This window comes from Heptranchias perlo, chromosome 13 (assembly GCF_035084215.1).
Source record: "Heptranchias perlo isolate sHepPer1 chromosome 13, sHepPer1.hap1, whole genome shotgun sequence".
NCBI classification, from domain to species: domain Eukaryota; kingdom Metazoa; phylum Chordata; class Chondrichthyes; order Hexanchiformes; family Hexanchidae; genus Heptranchias; species Heptranchias perlo.
Window position 1 is genome coordinate 29,489,647 of NC_090337.1, and position 18,412 is coordinate 29,508,058.

General features: G+C 41.9%; 1 protein-coding gene across 5 annotated transcripts in view; it reads left to right on the forward strand.

Moving 5' to 3' along the window:
* Window positions 1–584: 584 nt before the first annotated feature.
* zgc:153039 overlaps window positions 585–18,412 on the forward strand; it is a 128,360-nt gene continuing 110,532 nt past the window's right edge. For 4 of the 5 annotated variants that reach the window (XM_067995254.1, XM_067995252.1, XM_067995255.1 and 1 more), the window contains exons 1-4: window positions 585–876; window positions 12,411–12,545; window positions 16,038–16,178; window positions 17,978–18,277. In XM_067995254.1, the coding sequence (XP_067851355.1) occupies window positions 684–876; window positions 12,411–12,545; window positions 16,038–16,178; window positions 17,978–18,277 (769 nt within the window). In that variant the 5' untranslated portion in view covers window positions 585–683. Of the gene's footprint in view, window positions 877–12,410; window positions 12,546–16,023; window positions 16,179–17,977; window positions 18,278–18,412 lie in introns of all 5 variants that reach the window. The other variant, XM_067995253.1, reaches the window with a different exon arrangement.

Below are 18,412 nucleotides of genomic sequence, written 5' to 3' on the forward strand. Positions count from 1 at the left end.
TATCTCCAGATAGATCCAGTTTTATCCCCGATTGAAACCCAAAGTGGTTCATGAGCAAAATTATGTCCTTGCGAGAAAATGGGTACCACTTGAGGCCTTCCACAACTGGTGGGCACGACAGGGACTGGAGTATGTACTTGACATTGGTGATAATATATTACTTAATTTTATACATTTCCTTTGTTTTATGGTTTAGTTCTTTATTAGTGGTGCCCCTCTTAAAAAAAAAGGGGCATTTTTGTTTGATAGCACTGGGACAACCCAGTGTCTGCTTATCGTTAACTAAAAGAGTAAAAAATGAGCGCTTACTGTAACAAGTTGGCAGTGTGCTCCCACCAACTTGTATTGACAATCTGCAAGGTTAATTGTTTAAAAAATATACATCCAGCGATAAGCTGTGGACTAACTGGGGCACTGACTGGCGATTGTATGACGATAGCTTCCAGTGGTTTCCTGCCACTTCTGCAGAAATGATTTAGTCAACAGAAAGGGGAATTTTCTGTTCACACCAATCACTGTTGCACCCCAAGCTGGAGTGATCGGTCATGTGACGAATCATGTGACCCGCTATTGGGCTGCCCTTTTCCAAGCAGCGGGACGGGCTGCCGTTCTGGTCTTAGCGCAGGTGGCACCGCTGGCCCTCCCTCGGCTACATTCACAGACCATCCCCACGAGTGACAGCCATGGCCGAGCGGACGCCTTTACTGAACTACCGTCTCTACACGGCGCCCGAGCCTGGGAGCAGCAGCGGCTCCAGCTGTTCCCGTGGAAGGAGGGAGGATCAGCGGTCCCCGCCCAAGAAGCTGTCTACTTTCTTCGGGGTCGTTGTTCCCACGCTGCTGTCTATGTTCAGTGTGGTGCTCTTTCTGCGGATAGGTGAGTGCTGATTTCTCTCTCGCTTGAACTTGTCGAGTTTGTTGCAGTTTGAGCCGGGGTAATATTCTCAAACTGGGAATTCCGTACTGACGTCAGCTGTAGTTGGGTGAGACTTCGGTTTGTGAAGTACCGATTAAAATGAGGACGCTGGCTTCATTTCAGGCAGCTCCAAAAGATGACGTTTTTCGTTTTGGTCTGTTTAAAAACTATATAAGTATATCCTTAAAAATGTAAAAAAAAAAAATCCTAGGATATCTGATATCTCAGGGCTGATTAGTAAACGAAGTATTATTCATAGAATCGTTCAGCACAGAAGGAGGCCATTCGGCCCATCGTACCTGTGCCGGCTCTTTGGTAGAGCTATCCAATTAGCCCCACTCCCTTGCTCTTTCCCCATAGCCTTGCAAATTTTTCCTTTTCAAGTATTTATCCAATCCCCTTTTGAAAATTACTGTTGAATCTGCTTCCACCACCTTTTCAGGCAGTGCATTCCAGATCATAACAACTCGCTGTGTAACCTGATTACTGACCCTCCTGCCAGTGGAAACAGTTTCTCCCTATGTACTCTATCAAAACCCCTCATAATTTTGAACACCTCCATTAAATCTCCCCTTAACCTTCTCTGCTCTAAAGACAACAATCCCAGTTTCTCTCGTCTCTCCACATGACTGAAGTCCCTCATCCCAGTACCATTCTGGTAAATGTCCTCTGCACCCTCTCCAAGGTCTTGACATCCTTCCTAAAGTGTGGTTCCCAGAATTGGACACAATACTCCAGCTGAGATCTAACCTCAAAGATTAGCATAACTTCCTTGCTTTTGTACTCTATTCCTCTATTTATAAAGTCAAGGATTCCTAATGCTTTGTTAACAGCCTTATCAAATTGTCTTGCCACCTTCAAAGATTTGTGCATGTAAACCCTGAGGTCTCTGTGTTCCTGCACCCCTGTTAAAATTGTACCATTTAGTTTATATTGCCTCTCTTCATTCATCCACCAAAATGCTTCACTTCAAATTTCATCTGCCATGTTGTCTGCCTATTTCACCAGTCTGTCTATGTCCTCCTGAAGTCTGCTACTATCCTCCTCGCTGTTTGCTACATTTGAGTTTTGTGTCATCACATTTAATACTGAGAGATCTATAATTATGCTTATCTCTTTGCACCTCACGCTCTACCAGAGCAATGAGGTTGGGATTGCATTTCCCACGGCCACTATTAGTACTGATCTGTCATTACAGGGACATGCAATTCTTGTAGTTTTCTCGTTCACCTTGAGGTACAAAATATTTTTCTAATTTTTACTTTGTGATAAGAGACTTTAATGAATTAGGGTAACATTCTGCTTGGCAAGCCTCAAACTTCAGTTGGTACTTCGGCTGCGTTCATACGACCGTATTTGTGTTCCTACTAAGCACTTTGATGCACATCAATGCAAGAGTGATCGTGGTAACTCAGTGGGCAGGTTCTGACCGAAAGCTGGTAGTGGGAAGTCTGGGGTTGGGAGGAGATGGTAACATAGCAACTTAAACTGTGGGGCTTTATTCCACTCATTTAAAATATACTTCACATTCAGCACACCTCCAATGCCACTGAAAGAAACAAAGGGAAATATGAATTGTAAATAATTGGATGAAGGTAAGACTTGGATTTCTTAAGGTGTGCTCAAAGACAGTGAAGTAAGTGTTGGTGTTTTTATTTTTGATTGGCTCAATATACATTTAGCACACTCCATTGCCCCTGCGGGGAAATTGAAAACAAATTGTATAGAAATGGACAAAGTTAGACTTGATATTGTTTTTCCAGAGATGTTCTTGGTGAGTTAAGTTTTAGTGTTTTTTAATTCGTTCCTGGAACATGCATTTGTCTGCTATACATTTTTCCATACCCTGTGTATATGCATCTATATCTCCATCCATATTTTAATTTGGTCCCACTTTTACTTTCTTTTTTGCCTTGCTTGGAAGAGTCGAACAATCCTTTCCTTAGAATTACTGCTTGGTTACCTCCCATGTAAGTGGAGTAAGAATGGACCCTTTACCCAGCCAGTTATTTTTTATCAGACCCAACTGAGGCTGCCACAATATGCTTTTTAAGAGAAATGGGTAAAACTCAATTTTTTGTGTGTGTGTGTGTCTCAGTTTGCACAATCTGCTTATGAAAATATTAAAAAAAGGTTTCAGTTCCCAATTCTTCATCTGAAACTAAAACTAAAACCAAAATCGTTTCTCCCCCGCCCCCACCCCCGGCCAAATTGTGCTTTATTTACCCCTGGTGTGTTACACATATTTTCAGCTTTTTCACCAGGCTTAATTTGAAATCTACATTAAACCTTGACACTTAACTGCTTTGTGTAGCATGCATATTTAATGACATGATCTAGATTACATAAAAGAATGCTTTCTCACGTTTTTAAAAATTCTAATGTGGGATTGTTGAAAGAAATTAATTGTACACAGAAATTATCAATATTAAGGATTCATACTAAGTGACAATGTGTTTAACTGTAAATTGTTTCAATAATGCTCATAATAAACATATAATCATTATAAGCATTTGACCAAGTGTGCAACCAAGGAACCCTAGTAAAATTGAAGTCAATAGGAATTGGGGAAAACTTTCCAGTGGTTGGAGTCGTACCTAGCATGAAGGATGATGGTAGTGGTTGTTGGAGGCCAATCATCTCAGTCCCAGGACATTGCTGCAGAAATTCCTCAGGGCAGTATCCTAGGCCCAACCATCTTCAGCTGCTTCATCAATGACCTTCCCTTTATCAAAAGGTTAGAAATGGGGATGTCCGCTGACGATTGCACAGTGTTCAGTTCCATTCGCAACCCCTCAGATAATGAAGCAGTCCGTGCCGGCGTGCAGCAAGACCTGGACAAAATCCAGGCTTGGGCTGATAAGCGGCAAGTAACATTCATGCCAGACAAGTGACAGGCAATGACCATCTCCAACAAGAGAGAGTGTCTAACCACCTCCCCTTGACATTCAACGGCATTACCATCGCCGAATCCCCCACCATCAACATCCTGGGCGTCACCATCAACCAGAAACTTTACTGGACCAGCCAAATAAATACTGTGGCTACAAGAGCAGGTCAGAGGCTGGGTATTCTGCGGCGAGTGACTCACCTCCTGACTCCCCAAAGCCTTTCCACCATCTACAAGGCACAAGACAGGAGTGTGATGGAATACTCTCCACTTGTCTGGATGAGTGCAGCTCCAACAACACTCAAGAAGCTCGACACCATCCAGGACAAAGCAGTCTGCTTGATTAGCACTCCCTTCACCACCGGCGCACCGTGGCTGCAGTGTGTACCATCCACAGGATGCACTGCAGCAACTCGCCAAGGCTTCGACGGCACCTCCCAAACCCGCGACCTCTACCACCTGGAAGGACAAGGACAAGGGCAGCAGGCACATGGGAACACCACCACCTGCACTTTCCCCTCCAAGTCACACACCATCCCGACTTGGAAATATATCGCCGTTCCTTCATCGTTGCTGGGTCAAAATTCCTGGAACACCCTACCTAACCGCACTGTGGGAGAACCTTCACCATGTGGACTGCAGCGGTTCAAGAAGGCGGCTCACCGCCACCTTCTCAAGGACGATTAGGGATGGGCAATAAATGCTGGCCTTGCCAGCGATGCCCACATCCCATGAACGAATTAAAAAAAGTATATAAATTCAGATTTGAGAATAGTATGATACAAAAACAAAGCAGCTATATGAAAAGCGCTGAATATTGTGTGTAGTTCACTGTTTTTGATTCTACTGCTATTTGGTTGCTCAGTTATTTTGGAACACTAATTTCCCTGTGGTACAATATGAAGTATGTTGCCATTTGAAATCTAATTTGTTATGGTGACATACAAGAGAGAAAAAAAATCACTATTTTGGTTTATCCATTGTCTTTCTGTTTTAACTGTTGCAAACTGGTAAAGATTACTAGAAATTGTGTAACTAGTGTTCAATTAATTTCCTTCTGTAGTTTTGTGTTGGCTAAAATGCTACAATTGGTAAAATCAAATATGTACAACTTTGTTCTGCAATTCATTGGGATTAATTCATTTGGCATATGAGGGTGTGCTACTTTGTCAGAGGTGCTGTCTTTTGGATGAGACCCTTTTGCTGTGGTTCAAGTGGACATTATTAAAGATCCTGTGGCACTATTTGAGAAGAGCAGGGAGTTCTTCCAATGTCCTGGCTAACATTCCTCCCCAAACACCACCATCAAAAACAGATTAACTGGACATTCACTGGGGCTTTGTAACATTTGTGAATAATGTGATAAGGCATTATATAAATGCAGCTCTTTTGCTTGTTATCTTCTATGCATAAACTTATGAGAAACATTGTATTCTAAAGTGATCATTAGTAAATGGACTTGTACCATCTAATAATCAATGTACAATGTAAATGGATGCTGTGAGGCTGAACCAGCCAGTTCACAACCCCAGAGTCCTATTTGACCCTGAGCCGAGCTTCCGACCCCATATCCTCTGCGTCACTAAGACTGCCTATTTCCACCTCCGTAATATTCCCGTCTCCACCCCGCCTCAGACCATCTGCTGCTGAAACCCTTGTGCGTGCTTTTGTTACCTCCAGACTCGACTGCTCGTAGGTTATAGCATGGAAGGAGGCCAATCGAGTCCAGGCTGGCTCTATACAAGAGCAATCCAGCTAGTCCCACTCCGCCGCCCTGTCCCCGTAGCCCTGCAAATTTTTTCCGTTCAGTACTTATCCAGTTCCCTTTTGAGGGTCATGATTGAATCTGCCTCCACCACCCTCTCGGGCAATGCATTCCAGATCCTAACCACTCGCTGTGTTAAAAATAAATGTTTTTCCTCATGTCACCTTTGGTTCTTTTGACAATCACCTTAAATCTATGTCCTCTGGTTCTTGACTCTTCTGCCAATGGGAACAGTTTCTCTCTATGTACTCTGTCTAGACCCTTCATGATTTTGAATACCTCTATCAAATCTCCTCTCAACCTTCTCTGTTCCAAGGAGAACAACCCCAGCTTCTCCAGTCTGTCCACGTAGCTGAAGTCCCTCATCCCTGGAATCATTCTAGTAAATCTCTTCTGCATCCTCTCTAAGGCCTTCACATCTTTCCTAAAGTGTGGTGCCCAGAACTGGACACAATACTCCAGTTGTGGTCGAACCAGTGTTTTATAAAGGTTCATCATAACTTTCTTGCTTTTGTACTCTATGCCTCTATATATAAAGCCCAGGATCCCGTATGCTTTTTTTATCCACTTTCTCAACCTGCCCTGCCACCTTCAACAATTTGTGTACATATACCCTCAGATCTCTCTGTTCCTGTACCCCTTTTAGAATTGTGCCTTTTAGTTTATATTGCCTCTCATTCTTCTTGCTGAAATGTATCACTTTGCATTTTTTTGCATTAAATTTCATCAGCCATGTGTTTGCATGCCACCAGCCTATCCATATCCCTTTGAAGTCTATCACGATCTTCCTCACTGTTTACTACACTTCCAAGTTTTGTGTCATTTGCAAATTTAGAAATTGTGCCCTGTACACCCAAGTCCAAGTCATTAATGTATATCAAGAAAAGCAGTGGTCCAAGTACTGACCCCTGGGGAACACCACTGTACATCTCCCTCCAGTCCGAAAAACAACTGTTCACCACTACTGTCTGTTTCCTGATACTTAGCAAATTCTGTATTCATGCTGCTACTGCCCCTTTTATTTCATGGACTTCAATCTTGATGACAAGCTTATTATGCGGCACTTTATCAAACACCTTTTAAAAGTCCATATACACCACATCAACTGCATTGCCCTCATCTACCCTTTCTGTTACCTCATCAAAAAACTCTATTAAGTGATGGGTAACCTTTTGTGTTACCCACTAATGTATTCTCATACACTCGCTTTGATCCTCTTATTTCCTTTTTGAGTTCTCCCCTGTACTGTTTGTATTCAGCTTGGTACTCTACTGAATTATGAACCCGACATTTATCATAAACTACCTTTCTCTTTCATGTTAATCTCCATATTTTTAGTCATCCAGGGTGCTTTTGCTTTGGATACACTTCCTTTTCCCCTTGTGGGAATGTGTCTAGTCTGTACACGAGCCATCTACTGTTCGAATGCTTTCCTGGCTGGTCTCCCATCTTCCACCCTCCGTAAACTTCAGCTCATCCAAAACTGCTTCCCGTATTCTAACCTGCACTGCCCCTCACCCATCACCCCTGTGCTCACTGACCTACATTTACTCCCGGTCCAGCAACGCCTCAAATTTAAAAGTCTCGTTTTAGTGTTCAAATCCCTCCATGACCTCACCCCTCCCTATCTCTTAACCTCTTCCAGCCCTACAAACCTCTGAGAACTTTGCATTCCTCCATTTCTGGCCTCTTGTGCATCACTGATTTCCTTCACCCCACCATTGGCAGCCAGGCCTTTAGCTATCTAGGCCCTAAGCTCTGGAATTTCCTGCCTAAACCTCTCCGGCTCTCTACCTCTCCTTAAAACCTACCCCTTTGACCAAGCTTTTGGTCACCCATCTTAATGTCTCGTTTGGCTCTATATAATTTTTTTTAAATCTAATTGCACTTCTGTGAAGCGTCTTGGGCAGTTTTATTGCATTAAAGGCGCTATATAAATGCAAGTTGTTGTCATATTCTAGAGTTCTCCATCAGTGGTTGTGGCCATATTTTTTTTTTAAATTCACTTCCTAGGACAAAACAGGTAGTTCTTGTGTGAACTTCTACATTGATACTGGAAAGCGTGGTGAGAAATAGAATACCAGTGTCATGTGCAAACAAAAAAAATGGATAATTCATTCAGGAATGCCTCCAGAGCTGCAAAGGAAGTTGCTGTAGACAAATGGTTAATTGATCAGTCCATTTTGTCCTTTCTGCTCTAGTGGCTTCACTCTTTTAAAATTAGAGATCATATTTAGTGTTCACTATAGCAGTTGATTTGAACCTTTGATTCTGTTTCCGAGGAAACATGCTGATGGTGTGTATTAGAGTAATTGTGAACATAACAAACTCAAAATTGTTTTAGATACTGTATCCAACCTAGTAGACCTGGCAAATTGAATAGTCACTAGTACAATTTTGCTTTGACTTCTTAACTAAGATACTTTCCTATTTACACTTGAGCAATTGTGTTGCAATATCGGCCATGGATAAAATAATTGAGAAATAGCACCTATCTAGAGGATTTAATTAGTGTTCTGTAACCTGTTTTTTTTTCCCCATGAGGTCATGATCCCAATTTTGTCTATGAATAAAAGAATGAGGGAATTTTGCAGACTTGGATCTTTGGCCTTTATTCCAGTCTTAAATTTTGTAGGATTTCAGCAGTGAGCCATTTTTAAATGCCAGCTTTGCTCAGTGGTAGACCTCTTACCTCTGAGTCAGAAGGTTGTGGGTTTAAGTCCCATTCTCGGACTTAACCACGTAATCTAAGCTAATGCTTCAGTGCAGTAGTGAGGGGGCACTGCACTGTCGCAGGTGCCATCTTTTGGAGTTGATATTAAACCAAGGCTCCGTATGCCTGTTCAGATGGAGATCCCATGGCATTTTTCCGAAAAGCAGGGCATTCACCCAGACAAGATTTCTCCCTTAATCGACACTCCTAAAACAGACCGTTTATCTCATTTGCTTTTGTGGGACCTTGCTGTGTTGGCTGCTGAGTTTGCCTACATGACAATGAGTACAGTTATTTTTGAAAAAAGCAGTGATGTTCTTTGGATCATCCTGAGGATGTGAACAGTGTTAAATAATTTCCTTTCCTTCCTTCCATCCCTCCATCCATGATTGCTAGTCTTTGAGCAGCTTCAAAATAACTCCCATTAGTAAAACACTTCCTCCTCATCTGAAAATGTTAACTCTTCGCTGTGGTGCACTTTGCTCGTCACCCTCTGTCTTTTCCATCTGGACATTCTTGTATGAACCTGGACAATGAATGTCAGTGAGTTATTTGACTGTAATGAGCATCACGACAAAGACCAGTCTTGTCCACACAAACACTTGTAGCTGGGATTGCTGGATAGTAATCACAAGTGGATCCACTAGTGACTTTCATCTCCTCACCCAAGGGCACTCGGGGCCCATTGTAGCACCTCTACTGCCATCTTAGCTAAGATTAGTGGCTGGAAACAATAACCATTGGAATTTATTTTAGAAAATGGGTATTGGATCATTTCCTTTCACTGTTTCAAAACTTATTTGTTTTGCTTTATTTACTTCATGTAAATGTATGTAGCAGTTTACCTCCCTTCTTCAGTTTGAGTCGCAATATTAAAAGGTTCATATTGATATTTTGATCTATTGATATGAAAGTTAAAACCATTAGATATCTAGAAATGGCAGTGAGTGGTTTATCTTTCAGTTTAAAATCAGCACTGAAATCTTTTATGCTATCTTTTTTAGTGATACATAATTGTGATCTGGAAATGGTAAGAAATTCCAACCATTACTTTGAGAGAAAGAAATGTACTCAGGCATGTAGTATGTAAACAGATTTTATCCCAAAGGCAGTAATATGTTTTGTATCATATCGATTAGTGTGAATGTATTTTTGTTGCATAATGTTGCAAATATTTTTTCAATGGGCTGTTGAGTTACCACATCATCAATTCAAAACTGTGGGGCCAATTTTTGTCTCACTGCCAACCCATTTATACCTGTAAACAGGGCAACAGGGGGTTGAAAATGACGACAAAAAAAAATTCCACCCACTTACTCCCGTATATGCCCTTTTTAATTTCTCTCACGTTGGAATAAACTCTGTTGACCCCTCCCGCTCCCCTGATCTTTCCAGCCCTCCCATTTAAAATGCTACTGTAGGCCCAAGCTCAATGTCTGCTGTGCCAGATTTCCTATCCTCCCAAACAGTGATTATAAGCAGCGCCAATAGCTCTGGGAGATTGCCTATTCAATGGTAATGAAGCTCGATCACAAAAATTGATTAGGCCTCCCACCAATGTCATCAGGTGGAGTGGACGCCTCACCCACCCCCCTGCTTAATTTATTCTGAAGCTGAAAATGTCTTCTATGTTTAAGTTATTGCTGGTCTTAGAGAATAACACCGGCTTTTGAAGTGGATCAGTTAAAATCTGTGTGACTGGTCAGTATTTCAGCCCCCTCCCCCAACAATTAAGAACAAACAAACTTGCATTTATATAGTGTCTTTTTAGGTCCTCTGGTCGACCAAAAGCACTTCACAGCAAATTATATTTTTGAAATGTTGTTTGTGGGCAAACGCAGCAGCCAATTTGTGTGCAGCAAAGGTCCACAAAGAGCAATGCACAATACCGCCTGCATGTTCCCCTCCAAGTCACACACCATCCCATGGAAATATATCGCCGTTCCTTCACCGTCGCTGGGTCAAAATCCTGGAACTCCCTTCCTAACAGCACTGTGGGAGAACCTTCACCTCACCGACTGCAGCGGTTCAAGAAGGCGGCTCACTACCACCTTCCCAAGGGCAATTAGGGATGGGCAATAAATGCTGGCCTTGCCACCGACACCCACATCACATGAACGAATAAAAAAAATGAGATAAATGATCCGTTAATCTGTTTTGGTGGTGTTCGTGTGATAAATGTTGGCCAGGGCACTGGAAGAACTCCCCTACTCTTAAGCTATTCAGTTAAATATGAATGATCTAATGTCTCATCCAAATTACCAAACTCTGCTAGAATCTCAGTAAAGAAGGAGCAGTTAGTTGGATTCTGCATAAGTGCAACTACAACCAACTGCTTGAAAGGAAAAAGTTTACAAGGCTATGGGGAAAGAGCTGGGAATGGGACTAATTGGATAACTCCTTCAAAGAGCCGGTACACGCCTCCTCCTGTGCTGTACCTATTATACTGTGGGGCTTCTAAGGAAATGTAATTACTTAGTCTACCCATACATGTAATAGTAGTGCTCCATGAAACTATTTCAGGGGTCTCAAGCCAGCCATGGAGCGAAGCCCGGCAAAGTTGAGCCCCCGCCACACCCAGAAAAGCCAAGAGGACATTGGTTTTCCTTCCCGACTGCAGACATTTTTAAAACCTAGGCCGTTGAAGTCTTAAATTCTGTACGTAGCAAAAGGCTGCAATCTAAGTGCAAGATCATAGCCAGTCTAAAGTTAATTGGACAGACACGTTGGCAACAACACAGCAGAAAATAGGCAGTTGATTTGGACTAATAGAGGCTAAAAATCCAGTTTCTGCCCAACATTCAATTTTCCATATGCTGGGAATTTTGGAGATTTTATTCACACCTGGATGGTAGCTCCCATGATATCAGATTTTGTGGTACTTATTAAATTAGAACCATTTATGTAAAAATAATTGATAGTACAACATATTTGAAACATCCTTGTTGAAGCAGTTTGAGCAGCCTATTGGATTTCTTTGAAAATGATTTTTTTTTATTCGTTCATGGGATGTGGACGTCGCTGGCAAGGCCAGCATTTATTGCCCTTGAGAAGGTGGTGGTGGTGAGCCGCCTTCTTGAACCGCTGCAGTCCACGTGGTGAAGGTTCTCCCACAGCGCTGTTAGGTAGGGTGTTCCAGGATTTTGACCCAGCGATGATGAAGGAACAGCGATATGTTTCCAAGTCAGGATGGTGTGTGACTTGGAGGGGAATGTGCAGGTGGTGGTGTTCCCATGTGCCTGCTGCCCTTGTCCTTCTAGGTGGTAGAGGTCGCGGGTTTGGGAGGTGCTGTCGAAGAAGCCTAGGCGAGTTGCTGCAGTGCATCTTGTGGATGGTACACACTGCAGCCACGGTGCACCGATGGTGAGGGAGTGAATGTTTAGGGTGATGGATGGGGTGCCAATCAAGCGGGCTGCTTTGTCCTGGATGGTGTCGAGCTTCTTGTGTTGTTGGAGCTGCACTCATCCAGGCAAGTGGAGAGTATTCCATCACACTCCTGACTTGTGCCTTGTAGATGGTGGAAAGGCTTTGGGGAGTCAGGAGGTGAGTCACTCGCCGCAGAATACCCAGCCTCTGACCTGCTCTTGTAGCCACAGTATTTACGTGGCTGGTCCAGTTAAGTTTCTGGTCAATGATGACCCCCAGGATGTTGATGGTGGGGGGTTCAGCGATGGTGATGCCGTTGAATGTCAAGGGGAGGTGGTTAGACTCTCTCTTGTTGGAGATGGCCATTGCCTGTCACTTGTCTTGCTACTTATCAGCTCAAGCCTGGATGTTGTCCGGGTCTTGCTGCATGCGGGCACGGACTGCTTAGTTATCTGAGGGGTTGCGAATGGAACTGAATACTGTGTAATCATCAGCAAACCTCCCCATTTCTGACCTTATGATTGAGGGAAGGTCATTGATGAAGCAGCTGAAGATGGTTGGGCCAAGGACACTGCCCTGAGGAACTCCTGCAGCAATGTCCTGGGGCTGAGATGATTGGCCTCCAATACATCTGAGAAGCTGAATAAATGAATACATTTATGGTCTAATCATTCTTCTCTATGCACCCAGTACAGTAACCTTAATGTAGTGCAAATGTGTTTCCTTTGTATAGCAATAACCTCACTTTTTTATTGTTTAAGGTTTTGTTGTTGGTCAAGCAGGACTGTACCAGACTATACTCATGTTCATTGTGGCATATCTCATCATAAGCATGACTGTACTCTCAGTGTGTGCTATCTCAACTAATGGAGCATTGGATGCTGGTGGTGCCTACTGTATCTTTTGGTGTGGTGATGTTTACAATTTCACTAACTTTAAGTATTAATCTTGAGTAAATTAACGAGATGACACTTTACACCATCTAAATTCAAGAGGTTCAATTGTATTGACATTTAAACTGGAAAAAAAAAATCAATTTTAAAATGCATTACAGAAAGGCAGTGATGTTTCCCAATGGCCTGTGCTGATCTAGTAAACTTGTGGCAGCAATTTTTTGGTGTTTCAGGTCAAGGAACCTCTTTGGTGAAACTAATGACTTTTTAATGTTTTTTTTCTGCTGCTTTCTGCTGTTTCAACACCCACTCTTCTCAAATCTCTTCTAGCCTTTCCATTCACTTACTGAGGTAGGATTGTAACTTTTAGAATTGGTAGTAGATGCGGCACATAAAGGGGAGAATAATATGTCGGTAGGGAACATAGGAACTGGAGCAGGCTATTCAACCCCTCAAGCCTGTCCTGCCATTAAATTAGATCATGGCTGATTTGTACCTCAACCCTATTTACCTGCCTTTGATCCATATCCTTTGATGCTCTTGCCTAATAATAATCTGTCGATCTCAGTCTTGAAAATTTCAATTGACCCAGCAACCACAGCCTTTTAGGGGAGAGAATTCCATATTTCCACTATCCTTTTTGTGAAAAAGTGCTTCCTGATTTCACTCCTGAATGGCCTAGCTCCAATTTGAAGATTGTGCCTCCAACAGAGGAAATAACTTCTTTGTATCTATGCTATTGAATCCTTTTGTCATTTTAAACACTTTAATTAAATCACCCCTCAACCATCTAAACTCAAGGGAATATAAGCCATGTTTATGCAACCTGTCAATGTTACCCTTTAAACCCTAAAATTCTGGTGAATCTGTGCTGTACCCCACCAAGGCCAATATTTAACCTGGTGTCCAAAACTGAATGCAGTGCTCCAGATGGGGGTCTGATCAAGTACAGATGGCCTTTCATCCCATAAACCAGCAGAAATAGCGCAAGCACTTCTGATTTGTAAACAAGTAGAATCTATTTTGAAGCTATAGTGCTGCTGAATTTGGTTATTTACTTTCATGCTGCTATAATACTGCTTCAACATTACATGAACCTTCATAGTACCACTCTTAATGACATAATAATTTGATGAGATTTCCTGCTATGTGCATCCCAATGTAAAGGCAGAAACCAAAAAAAGGGGGAAAAATCAATACTTCGTACTTTCTGAAACAAAAAGGTGTGCTAACTGCTGTCAACCTCCACAAAGAAATCAGAATTGATTAGCCTTCTTCATGTATTTATCCCGCTTACACCACTGCACGTGACACCACTTGCATTGTGCTCGTGCTGTGGGCTAAACATATATCTGCCCCAAGCATGCCATTTCATGTTTGGAACTGTAGACATGATACCATTGCTGATCAGGACCAAGATTAAAGTGCGTGCTGCTGAAATTCCATCCATGCCCTCATCACTTTCAGGTTTAACTTCTCTAATGTTTCCTTGCTGATCCCTGAGCTCCACCCTGCAAACTAACTCCTACGCACCCATCGTCCAGTTTGCCAACCTCCACTGACTCCCTGCCCCGAGTGCATTGTTTCAAAATCCTCATCCTTATTTACAAATACCTCCTTGACTTTGCAGAGGAAGGGTGGTGCAACTTCTTTCAGCCCTGCATTTTAGCTCACACCTCCACTCTTCTCACTCTGGTCTTCTGTGCATTTTCCCCCTCTTCTCTGTTCCACTATTGGTGGCAGAGCCTTCAGCCAATATGCCCCTACACTCTAGCATTCTCTAATTAAAAACCCTTTCCCTTACTACATCTCTCCTTGGCTTCAAAAGCCTCTTCAAAACCTACCTCTTGGAACACATCTTTCCTTGTCTTCCTTTGAGCCTTCTTACTATCCGCTTTGTGTGATTTTCTTTATTTACCATCTCCCAAGGGGGATTTCACCACATTAAAAGGTTTTATGTGCATTGATATGAAACCATGGTAGTCATGGTGTTTCAAGGTAAGGTGAAACAATTGTATCATCAAAATCCAGCAGAACTACACCTGGAGGGTATAATCATTTTTACTGTTTGGATGGAAAAGTCCTTACTCCATCCTCCCCCCAATATTCACAAGAATCTTGATCTTCAAAACTAAGTGAAAACTGTACAAAATTACAGAAGATATACTTGGAGTATAAACTTCCAATGATGGTGTAAAATACATGTCATCAAAATGATTTTCCTGTGCATATGGTATTTTTGATTAAGAATGCAATTTTTCATCTTTCTTTTCAAAAAACACAATGCAAGAAGTCTTTCAGGATGTTTATATTTTAAAAGGCTGATCAGCATCCAGACATTTTGAAATGAAACAAAATAATTTGCCAAATAGATAATGGCTGAACATTAGTACTCTATTCTGAGCACTTAGCCTGCTTTGATCAATTAACTTGTATAACCATGAGTTGGTGAAGTGTGAAGAAGCAGATAGTAAATTAAATGAGGTGTGAAATTGACCTAAGATTGAAGGATAAAGAACATGGGCCTGAATTTGCTGAAAACTTGTGCCATAATAATGGTGCATCTACAGCTTATGGCATTATGAAATTCCAGGAAATTATGGCGTCAGTGACTTATGCCCCATTCCATGCAATACACCATAATTTGCTGGGACTTTTGTGCTGCTCCACAGAGACCCTTGTCCAAAAAGTTGCAGCTAATTATCATAGCTCCGTGCCCCACTAAAATTAATGGCTAGAGCGAAACCATAACAGAATGGCACTGGAGAGCCCAATCAATAAAGTATTCAATCGATCAGCATGTTTGCGTGGATGTGTATCAGAGAATAGCCGCGTCATTCCCGATCCGCCGCTATGTTCACTGTGGAATATTCAAATTATTCCTTCAGCAAACTGTGACGCAAATTCACCACTGGAGGATCGGGGAGCACAACGATCTAACTTACAGCATTCGTCACCAATATCACCATTGCAGCAAATTCCGGACCCATGTTTTGCACTAGAAAACTGGTAAATTTCTTGTTAGTATCCTAAAATTGAATCACTTCAATGAAGTTTGCAGACAAATGAAAATAGGTATTAAATAAACTTTATATTACAGAATGTGATATAACAGACTAAATGGGCTTTCCTACTTGCAATGTTATGGCATTCTTATACTATATGCCATGAGGGAACATGGGCCATCGTCTGTGTATTCGTGCTTGCTTGCATGCACAGAGTTCTCTTCACTGGCATCTAAATGGTTACATTTTGATATCAGTAGATGACTCTGTACTAATATTAGGAACGTTTCAAATTTCATTTTGAATCTTTTTAAGTGCTCATTTGACTTTGCGCTCGGTGACTTTTATAATGCATCTAGGGTGAAAGCAAAGCAGTGTGAGACAGCTTTCTGCATGCAATATGCAATGATGCAAATTGTGTCGATTATGAATAATCTTTTGGCTTTAAAAGAGGTTTTGCAGTTTTTCCTTTACAGACGCTCGTGGTCAGATATGATCAGTCGGGCATTGGGTCCAGAATTTGGAGGCAGCATTGGGATCATGTTCTTCTTTGCAAACGTATGTGGGAGTGCTCTCTATATCTTGGGACTTGTTGAGTCCATAGTTGACATTTTTGGAATGCCACCAGCAGGTAAGTACATGACTTTTGATCAATTGTCCCAAAATCTAGTTTGTATTTTGAATTTTTGTAAAACGCATACACTTTTAATTACACATTTCTGCATTGTTTATTTGAAAGAGGAAAAAAAGAAAAGTAAGTAGTTAAATGAAGACTGATTGATATACTGGTGTAACATAGAATATGGATTTGATGGCTCATGTTCTTCTCTTAGACTAAAACTAGAACGGAGTGAATTGGGCCCACTTGTAGAGCAGGAGAGTTCGCCTCCTAGTGGCTATTCCTAAATATATTCATCCAGCTGTCTCTGAAATGAAGAGACCATTTTGTATTGTACTAAAATTACATTGTAGAAACCCTTCAGTTACACTATTGATAGTATTTTGGAAAGCCTCACTGGATTGAGTGATCTGTATTGATCTGGGAGGTAGTAACCATATTCAAGGACTTTGGAGAGAAAAGGGAAGTTCGAGGTGGGCTGGTTTGCTAGAGTAAAAGGGTGGAGGATTTTTTTTTGAGAAGGGAGATGGTTTTGAAAAGGAGGTGGACAGTGCCTGATAGACCACAACTTGCAATGTCAGCTAGCATGTGGCCAAGAAGGGAAGTTGGATAGTCAGGACTTCAGTGGGAACGGGGTTGAGGAGGTGATTTTTTTTTTGTTGGACACGATGAGCTTAAAGAGGATGGTGGGGGGCGGCAGGAAGAGAAACTAGAGAGAGGTGGGATTTAGAGCTGGTGAGGGTTGGAAGCAGCAGAGGCACTTGAATGGATGGTCTGCATCTTTCTGATGAAGAAATCCATGAGCTCCTCACACATTGAGAAAGTGAAGAGGGCAGGGGAGAGAGATTTAAGAAAGCGGTTGGTAATGGAGAGAAGGAATCTTCTTTGCATTCTAAAGTAGTCGGTGGTTTTGGCAGAGAAGAGCAAGATCTGGTAGAGTTTGATGTGGCCCAACCAGATCTAGCGATGGATGGCTGAGCAGGTTGTGCACCAGGTATGCTTAAGTTTGTGCCTCTTGGACTTGAAGGAGCAAAGAGGGGAGCCATATCAGGTGGAATGACCAGATGTGAGATGAAGATTTTGTGGAGGTCGAGGGCTCGATGGTGGAATGGTTCAACAAATTAAAAGTTGCATATGTATTGTGGTGAATGCAGGGCCAAAGGCTAGGCAGCTGAAGTTTGACAGTACAGTTGTAAGTGACTTGGGGCTGACAATCACTTCCTTTATAGTATGATAGCTAAATTGAAGAGCAACTTTAATTTCCACAACAGGGTGCTTAGGAATATTGCTCTGCTACTGACCTGTACAAACTAGTCAGTCTGGGCTGCTTTCACACACCTAGCTTCCAGATGTGTGAAGGAATGGCCCATGGCTACCCAGCTTACTTTTCTTCCTCCTGTGGGAAAGAACCAGGTCTCTGTTCAGTCATTCCCATAATGGAATGGGTGAGATGAACTCACTGGTAGACTGTGAATGCATACCCACATCTTGCCACTCCATTGTTTACTGCTGGCAGGACCAGTAAGTTCTTCCTAGTTAAAATAAAAGTGTGAAGCCCATGGCCTGTCATGTCCTGTTCCCCTGCAATGACAACAAGTGGCAGCGATCACTTGAGAGATGTGTGTTTCTGTTGGCATAGTTGTTTCTCTGTAAATCTCAATAATGATATATTGATTGAGATCGTAAAATCTTTAATGTCACTTTGTGGATTTATGCAGTTGTCCACGCCATGCAAGTTAAAATACAACTTAACTTTTACTGGCAGTAGGATGCTTGTAGTATATTGCTAATTGAACCATTGTTTCTTGCAGGGCAAACCACAGGCAGTAGTTTCCAAGTTCTTCCTCAAACCTACTGGTATGAACTTCTCTATGGCACGGTGATTCTTATCCTCTGCCTTCTTGTGTGCTTAGTTGGAGCTGACATCTACGCAAAAGCCTCCTTCATAATTTTCATTGTTGTTATTGTGGTAATTTGCACAATATTCATCAGCTTCTTTGCAGTGTCACCAAAATCTATTAACATCACAGTGTCATTAGGAAACTCCTCAGAATTTTTTGAGACTTCGTTCACTGGATTTAAACTGTCAACACTGCAGAGCAATCTTCCACGTAAGTTAATCCTAAAAATGAGTAGTAATGTAAATTGATCCAAAGTACATAAAGGCTCAAAAGATTACAGTGTCAAGGTTTTGTGACTTTTTTGCATTTATTCCATCTTCTTTACAGTTAAAATGTTTAATTAAA